The 9421-nt window shown below is 46.1% G+C and overlaps 1 protein-coding gene across 1 annotated transcript; it reads left to right on the forward strand.

The window, feature by feature from the left end:
- Window positions 1-6710: 6710 nt before the first annotated feature.
- On the forward strand, window positions 6711-8414 carry spry4 (sprouty homolog 4; the record flags this gene model as incomplete). Its single annotated transcript, XM_083638524.1, has 2 exons — window positions 6711-6865; window positions 7391-8414. 2 exons carry the CDS (start codon window positions 6711-6713, stop codon window positions 8412-8414), a joined length of 1179 nt encoding a protein of 392 aa, XP_083494650.1.
- Window positions 8415-9421: the final 1007 nt, after the last annotated feature.

Below are 9421 nucleotides of genomic sequence, written 5' to 3' on the forward strand. Positions count from 1 at the left end.
AATCTGGACATAATTATAGCTTTATGTATATAGCTGCTGAATATACACATAGCAGAATAAGTGAACATGCCCATTCATGGTAATGGTCATATTTCGACGTCAGTTTGACATTCCCGCGTAGACGTCTAAATCATCCCCAAACCGGCATGTGATTTGGCCACGTCCTGGACGTCACTGAAAGACGTCATCACAACGTTATCATGATGTAATTTTGCTTGCTGGGAATTCAACTGAATTCAGCTGAAATCACTTTATTGACAGATTGTCAAATCTCTCTCTCTCTCTCTCTCTCTCTCTCTTCAAAAAAAAATCCCAATTTGGAGGTGTAGGCTAGTGGTTGCCATGGCGACTTGTGCTAATGGGGCGACTGTTAACCTTTGGCTGGTTAAAAGGCCCTGCAGGTTGGGGGCAGGGCGGGCAGACTGGGATGTTAGAGAAAGGAAACTCACTCATTTCCTCCGTGTGGTTTCAGTACAAATCAACAACATCCTGTCCCTTTGTCAGTGCTGCCTGCCCTCATGCTGTCTGCGTTTCAGAGTAGGCGTTACAACCACCCCCACCTCTCCCTTGTTACACTACAGGAGCCAGTCACAGCCTACCTCACATATTGTTGCAGACTCAGAGGGAGGAAGGAAGGAAGGCAGGAATGAAGGAAGGGCATGGGCTTGTTCGCAATAAGTGATAGATGCAAGAACACACAAGGTTTTAGCCGATATTCAAGTCGAGGCATGTGATCTGAACCATTTTCTATTTTTAAGAATGGTTCTTTGACAACGAAAAACAGGTTATAACGAGCTTATTTAGCCCATTGTATTTTTCATAACTATCATTTGTCATGTGATGTTTTGCTGGTATTCAGTGTTTAATCATTCTAAAATGTATTAGATTGCTAGGCTATTTATTTTCATGGGACCCATTTGATAGAACATTAAGTAAAATTGATTTATTACAGGTTTAGCCCACTCACATCCGTCTCTCTCTCTCTCTCTCTCTCTCTCTCTCTCTCTCTCTCTCTCTCTCTCTCCCCCCTCCCATCCCATCCATTACATAATGCCACCATCATATAGTCTAAGTCATTTCTCCTTTACCATGTAGGCTAGCAGGAAGCATGAATGGGTGACTGCACAAATAAATCAATCAGTTGGCCTATATAAAGCAGGAGTAGCACCACAGCCGGCGAGGCGACTCATTCATGTAAATCAGGCCTGACATTGCCCTTGTGATAAAAGCCACCCCCTCCTTTCGCCATTTCTTCCCATTCATAAAAAAATATATCTAGGCATCGCGCATGCGCAATGTCATTCGGAGTCCTCCCCATTCATAAAAATGTAACCTCCGCATTTCAGCCCTCCCGAGTCGCTCTGCCCTCCCATTCACAAAAAAACAGAGGCATCTGCGCAGTGCCGTCCTTCTTCCTCTCCTTTACCCTCCCATTCATAAAAACTCGTTTCCCTCCCCCTCGGTGGTTGCAACATCATATCCAAAACCCTGCGTCCACAACCGCAGTCGCCTTTTACGCACCAGCGAAGTGGACAATAGTGCTGGAGAACTGCTTCAACCTTATCTTGTTTCCAGCATTTGGACTTATCTTATTTCCAGCGTTTGGGGACCTTATTCTCTCACTTGGATTGGACTATAGCCTACGCGCAAACGTCGTGCATAACGAAGAAATGGGATTTTTAGTCTGAAAACACAGTAAGTTATTACATTTAGTGTGTTTTCTTTTTTGTGTGATTGTGAATAAACGTGTGTAACTAGAAGCGATCGAGCGGCGTTCAGTCTCTGTTACGCCTGGCTGTGCCTCTCAATTCACTGGACCTGCAGGCACGAAAATGCTCTCTTGCAACTCCCTCTCTCCCTTGCAACAAGCTGTTTCCCCGGCCGACCCGTGTTTGCACTTTGAGTCAATATTTAACCACAGATATTTTACCAAAGGCAAGGTTGAGGGCGCAGGGAGAAAATCACTCTCGCGTTTTAACTTGTTCGAAATGCTTGGTTTTTGACATAGGCTATTTCACCATCTAGCCTATCTCACCATTATTTAGCCCATGGGGTTTAAAATGCGCTGTCGTGATAAAAGGCAGCGAAACAGACCACCATGTCTATCGTTCTACTATAGATATAATGGGCTAGTAGCCTACCGTATAGGCCTACCGTATAGCTTATCTCGGGTGGTTGCGTGTCTTCTCGCTGCAGCGATCGCCTGGTTGGCACCATGTTGGTTGTGTCAGGTGTTTTTGCTATTAGGCCGAGGCTTTTTCCCCGCAGCTATTTTATCCAGCCACTTTCATCATAATTCTCCTCTACACGGTCTTAGATCGATATGTCACCGTTTACGCATCAAACTACGCATTTAAAATCCCTGCCAGTGATCTAACTGCAGCTGTTGGCACAGTGTAGGCTACACTTTCTTTTTAAAATAAACTTGGTTAGCATAGCTACTTCTACTAATTTGTGTATATATTATAAACGAGGTTTTGAAGGGCTATGTTACAATGCCTATATAAACATGCTATTTAAGTATGCCGAGCGGCCGCCTCCGGTTTTTATGACTCAGTCCATTCACATATTGAAGGGAGGGACACACATAGGCTACACACGCACGCACGCACGCACGCGCACGCACGCACGCGCGCGCGCACACACACACACACACACACACACACACACACACACACACACACACACACACACACACACACACACACACACACAGACAGACACACACACACACACACACACACACACACACACACACACACACACACACACACACACACACACACACACACACACACAGTTCCGGCTTGGAGCTCATAATGGTCTAGATTTGACGATCGCAAGCGTTTTGTATCTGTGCCAGCAATGTCGCAACAGGTTTCTCAACAGGGCTTTTGCAAATCTGGGGAAAGGGGCATAAGCACGATCTGACGGTCAAATAGCCTAGTCTAGAACAGTGCGTCGGGTATCTGAATATATATAATGTATATATATATATATAGCCTATATATATCGAGAGAGAGAGAGAGAGAGAGAGAGAGAGAGAGATAGAGAGATATATATAGGCTATAGATATAGCCTATAGATATAGCCTGTGCCTATATATATATATATATCAACGTAAATTCATATTTATTATCCACAGAACACTTCACCACTCATGTAGGCCTACATATTGTATAGCCTATATTAATCGATTTGATTGCACTTGCAACTTTGTGATTGTCTTATATCTTCCTACTTCTTATCTCTGTATATTGATGTGACCGCTACGCTGCATACAGACACTAAGACAAATTCCTCGTATGTAACTTGCATACTGTGGCAATAAAAGTGATTCTGATTCTGATATAGGCTGTAGGATATAGTCTGATCTGTGATGTGTTCATGCGTTTTGTGCATTTTCCTCGCTGCAACAGCGTAACTAACTTACACCGTGGATATAGGTCAGTGGACATGTCAGTTGTGCTGCGCCGAATTGTCTTCAATCATCTTTTTGTTTTCTGTAAAGTAGCTTAGTCCGTCCTGCCTGCTCAGTGATGAAATGCAAGAAACCGTTTTCATTCAACCTCATAATGACTGGAGCCCATTGATTCATCCTTGCGACATTGTGTGCAGCCAGCAGCGCCAGCTTCATTCACAAAAATCTGAGAAACATTTCCATTCACAAGCGATTTGTCTTTTTCTCTCAACTCCTATATCCTACACACACACACACACACACACACACACACACACACACACACACACACACACACACACACACACACACACACACACACACACACACACACACACACACACACACACACTCACAATTATGCTCATAACGATATTATTTAGGCTACATTATAAGATAGCGTAACTAATATTAGTGGCTGTAGCCTAAGGCTAATAACTGTTCTATAGGCATAATAGAATAATTAATTTTCTTTGGCTTTTGCATCTATTTTGGCTTCCTTGAAGTCAATTTTCTGGCAACCTTCTCCTGTTTCCTCTGCCTTGTTTTGCATCTTTGAGTCTTTTGCATGCAAGCCCTGCTCTCTGGTGCTCCCTGCTCTTTAGAAGGGAGGCTATGGGAGCCCAGCTTCTATTGTTCTAATGTCAAAGTTAGAATGGAGGAGGTTTGAAACCCTGTTGGTATTCAGTCTAAAAATGAAGATAGTTTGGATACTCTAAATTCAGATTTATCAGAGTCCTATATCCTGCATGGAAAAAGAAAGATCCCAGTTGAGAGTCTGCTTTTGGGTGTTTTGATTGGATGTATTACATCAAAAACAAATATAAAATGCCATACACTGTGACAAATGCATAATCAATTAAAAAATATTGAGGATAACAAGTTAAAATATATTATTTCCATGGTGGTCCTTATAGCTCATGTTGTGGTCATTAGGTTTTAATTTGCCTTGGAAAACTAAACCAAGCATGTAGCCTATATGCTTTGTGGTTTAGTGTTCATTGATGGTTATTGTTGTTTCATATAAAAAAAGCCACATTAGTGAGGGCAATAGTGTCAATGCAAAAGAGGTCAAATCCCTAGAACTGCAATACTGCCACTGAGAGGAAAAAAATATATTAGGCTACTGTAAAAGCAGATCCTTAAAAACATTGTAATCAAATATGAGGTTGCATATTTATTTAGAAGACCGTTGATTCTCACTATACTTATATAATTCAGGCATCATTCAAACTGACAGGTTTCCATCTCAACATGGCTCCCTTGGTTTGGTTGGGGAGAAATGAGTTACGACAGCTGGTTTCTATACTCGCATGCTCCTGAGGGTGGCTGTATAGCTCAGACGGTAGAGCAAATTTCATCCACTTTTATCCACCAATTGCTTTGGATAAAAGAGGTCGGTGGTTTGATCCCCGCCTCCTCTGGTCTGCATGTCAAAAGCCGTTTTCCCACATGCGCTTTGTACCGCTAAATGACCGGAACGTGGTCTAATGCCTTCATGTGTGAAAGTTGTTGTTCCGGTATAAGCGCGACCCCGTCGTCGCGGACATTTCACCAGTTTCGAGCCAGTCAGAAGAGCGGTATGCGCGATAACGGACACAAGTCAGAAACGGGTCCAGTCATTTCCCGCGACACCGGTCCTTCTCTCATGGGCGAGGTGTACACACGTTGCTTAACGTTCACTTCCAGCGTGCATCATCTAATCATTCGCGCACATCAAAGCAAACTACTTCCACATTTCGCTTCGTGCATTTGCTTTCTCTACATACAAGCGTTGGGCAGCTTGCAAGCCTCTGCCATTCTCGCTGTGTCTGTCCTGTGTGGCTGTTGCGAAGTGCGGAAGGACTGGCCTCTCTCGAGCAGAGAGGGCAGGGGGGAAATCGGCTGTGTTTATTACGCTGGCTTGACGCTGCTCTTAAGTCAAACGAGTGTGATTTATTGTGTGACAAGCAAACTTATTTCACCATCGGAGTTTTGCCGACCCCCCAAATAAGCTCCCCCCTCCCCCCGCCCCCCAACATACAGGCAATTTCGCTGCTAGATTCCCACATGCGAGCGCTCAGGTGTGAAGGGAAATTCCGGGAAATGTCCGATATTGACTTACAGGTAATTTTCCGGTACGCATGTGGGAAAATGGCTAAAGTGTCCTTGGGCAAGATACTGAACCCCAAATTCCTGGCGATGGCTGTGCCAGCACCCTGTGTGGTAGCTTGCAGCCATCGGTGTGTGAATGGGTGAATGCACCTACTCATTGTAAAGCACTTTGGATAAAAGCGCTATATAAATGCAAGCCATTTACCATTCCTATAATCCGCTCTACTATTGGTAACCTGTCATGTCAGCTGCAGATGGTGTTGTATGCTACTCTGGACAGACTTGTGTTTTCTTAACTTGACATAAAATGCTCTGAATCTCTGGTTTTCTCTCCTCTCAATCTTCTTATTTTTCTTTTATGGCGCTTTGCAGAGATTTTAAGACCTCAGGGGTGTGAAAATACCACCACTCATCCGGTATCAGACTTTGCTGAGGTGCTGGAGCTTAAGAGTATCGAAGTGAGTGAAAAAAGCAGTATCCACACACTCAAATCTGTGCAAATAGAAGTTCTTCAAGGCATAAGACCTGTTAATGCCTTACGGTCGATGCCCGAAAGCTTGCAAATAGACCTTCATCAAGGCATAAGGCCTGCTAATGCTTCACACCATACGCTGAATGTATATGTATCAACCTACGCTGAACCTACAAGTTTAATTTAGGCGTCCTTGTTAACAGGTGAAGCGTTCGATCGTTCAGGATTCAGTCCTATTTTCCAGTGAAGCTTAAAGCTGCCATGCATGAAGTCAATGGGAGTTGTGGGGTTCAAGGCGTGCAGAGGAGGCGCTGATAGGAGAAGAGAAGGCTTCTTGTGTGAACCGTTAAGCGTCACTTCAGCTTGAGCCTGCCTCAAGCTTCAGTTCTGCCTATGTTCTGCCTATGGTGAGCACAAAGGCTTAAGGTCTATATGACCGAAAGCTTGCAAATAGACCTTCTTCAAGGCATAAGGCATGTCAATGTCCAAAGTCTATGACCGAAACCTTGCAATAAATCAGATTTTTTTGCACAGATTTGAGTGTGCGGATGCTGCCTTTTTCACTCATTAAGACCTCAGGGGTGAAAAGAATGAGAAATGGAAACAGCCAGTTCTAACCATCTCTTTCTCTCTCTGTGTCTGTAGTATTGCTAGATGCTACTTTAGAGTCCAGAGTGCTGCTGTATGCAGGGCACCAGCCTACACATGGAGTCCAGGGTTCCGCACCACATTCCCGGAGTGTCCTCCTCCCTCATATCTCAGCCCTTACTGGACAGTCGGGTGCCATACGGCCGCCTGGGGGGGCACCCACTCACCATCTACCCCATCGACCAGATGAGGTCCTGTTAGAGAACATTCTTCTATTACATGCATCCATTATAGTACAGTCAACAATCTGTAGGCACATCTCAATCAGACTCACACACTAATAGTTCAGTATTTTTCCCCTTAAAGCTTTCAGTTATTAATTTAAATAGATACAAACATGATGTATTTTCATATACACACTTCTCAACATTCACACACAATTAGTCTCACATGACCTCACAGAAATCCTAATCTAACATGCCCTGTCCTCATCAGCAGTACCACTGTCTCCACACTATCTCTGACGTTTCATCCCACGTGACCTAATCTCTGTACCACAACTGTACCATGCCTATGTATCAGCTTATCTATTATGTCAGGTCTCTGTGCATCATTGCACCTTATAAAACACTGTAACAATCTCTTTATCTTTGAAGAATTGCATCCCTACCCATTGTGTTAGCTGTATCTCTTCCTCTCATGAGACCTTAAATCATATTAAATATATTCAAGTAAGTTGAATCTCTGACTCAATAACTTACTTTATTCCACAACAGGTCCTCACACGTGGAGAATGACTACATCGACAGCCCTGCCGTGGTCTCGCAGCAGCCACCCAGTCAGAAGAATGCCAACCGCAGGATCACATGGCTGGGTCAGAATCAGGAGAACTTTCTGGGAGCCAACCACAACCATCACCATAACCACCAACACCAGTATCACCAGCAGGGCCGATGCAGTGACCTGCACCAGGACCCCACCACCCACCCCTGGATCTCCTTCAGTGGGAGGCCCAGCTCCATCAGCAGTAGCAGCAGCACCTCGTCCGACCAAAGGCTCCTGGATCACGTCGCGCCAACCCCGATGGTGGACCCACACCCAAGCACCCTGCACGCCCACCAGGGTCCTGTCAGCATCATCACCACCACTCGAACACCGGGCTGCCTCGCCTCCACTGACCCCAAAGTCCACACCTCCTCCTTGGCCTCTTCTGCCTCCTCCTGCTCCTCGTCCTCTAAATCGCTGGACCTCAAGTGTGCAAAGGCGACGGCGGGGGGAGGAGGGGTGCAGGGCTCGACGCTCCTCCCATCCTCCCCGGCCGAGAAGAAGCACCTAGTCGTCTGCGAGCGCTGCAGGAAGTGCCGCTGCACGGAGTGTACGCTCCCCCGGACCCTGCCCTCCTGCTGGGTCTGCAACCAGGAGTGCCTGTGCTCGGCCCAGAGCCTGGTGGACACAGCCACCTGTATGTGCCTGGTCCGAGGGATCTTCTACCACTGCACCGAGGACGAGGATGACGAGGGCTCGTGTGCCGACAAGCCCTGCTCCTGCCAGCAGGCCAACTGCTGCGCGCGCTGGTCCTTCATGGCAGCCCTCTCCCTCGTCCTGCCCTGCCTGGTGTGCTACCTTCCCGCCACCGGCCTGGCCAAGCTGGGACAGAAGTGCTACGACAACGCCAGCAGGCCGGGCTGCCGCTGCAAGAGCGCACAGCTGGGCGGCACACCGGGCGTGGCCCCCGGGTGTAAAAACGCTAACGGAGGCGTGGAGGCAAAGGTGGGGACGCTAGAGAAGCAGGGGTCATGATACCGGACGGAAGTGGCTGGCTGTGGCCTTGTCGGATAAAAACTAAAAACGGACAGGACGATACAGGACTTGCTCGCTCTCGATGGATAGGACAATCCGAAACCAACCCCTTAATCTGCTGGAAGATTACTTAAAACAAAGGTACTTAAATGGCTTCGTCACCTGTATTTGAACAGGTAGATGACGGGAACGGGCCTGATCTGAGAGGGATGGGCTCGGCTGCCAGTAGGAATGGCTAACAGGCCGCCAGAGATTTGTCTTTTGTAATAGTGACACAATAAGAAGGAGAAGAGACTTGATTGTGGGACTGGTGTTCTCGTTGTTTTCCAAGATGACCGAAGGCACAAAGTCATTGTCCCTCTCTGCTGCTCTGTATTTCTCAAGCTAATTTTGTCATGGTAACTAACAAGAAGCTGGTTGCTAATCCTCTGATAACATAGAATTAAGTTATATAATGGAGAGAAGTCTGTACACCCCCACCCCTCCTCCCCCAAAAGCACAGCCCAGTGTCCCTCCGTTTGAACAAACTACCACTTATACTCTCTCACTCTCTCCACTATTATGATGATCACCATTCTTTATAGTGTCGCCAGTCTTCCTCTTACAGCTCGACAATGCTAGCTTGGCGTTGCTAAAATGTTATCCCTGTTTTTTTTATGTCCATGGAGGAGTTGTAAAAACAAAACGTTTTGAGGCTCTGAAATAATAGTGATCGCCCACGGTTCTCACTACACGACAAAGTGTGCCAGAGTGAGACAGAGATAATGTTTCCTTGTTGGGGGGGCGGGGGGGGGGCTTCTAAATGATTTTGAATGCTGTTAACCTTCACCAATCACCTCGGAGGTAATGCATGCCATGACTTGCATGTTCTAGTCTAATGGTTATCCACCGTGCTAGAAGTCGATGTGTCGTAGAGAAATGTGTAAAAAGAAGAAAAAGTACACCCAACGTTCTCAGGGACTGTTACGGTAATCCTCTATGGAACTTGGCCTATAGCGTGTTGATTT

This window comes from Poromitra crassiceps (genome assembly GCF_964638095.1).
Source record: "Poromitra crassiceps genome assembly, chromosome: 1".
Lineage (NCBI taxonomy): Eukaryota > Metazoa > Chordata > Actinopteri > Beryciformes > Melamphaidae > Poromitra > Poromitra crassiceps.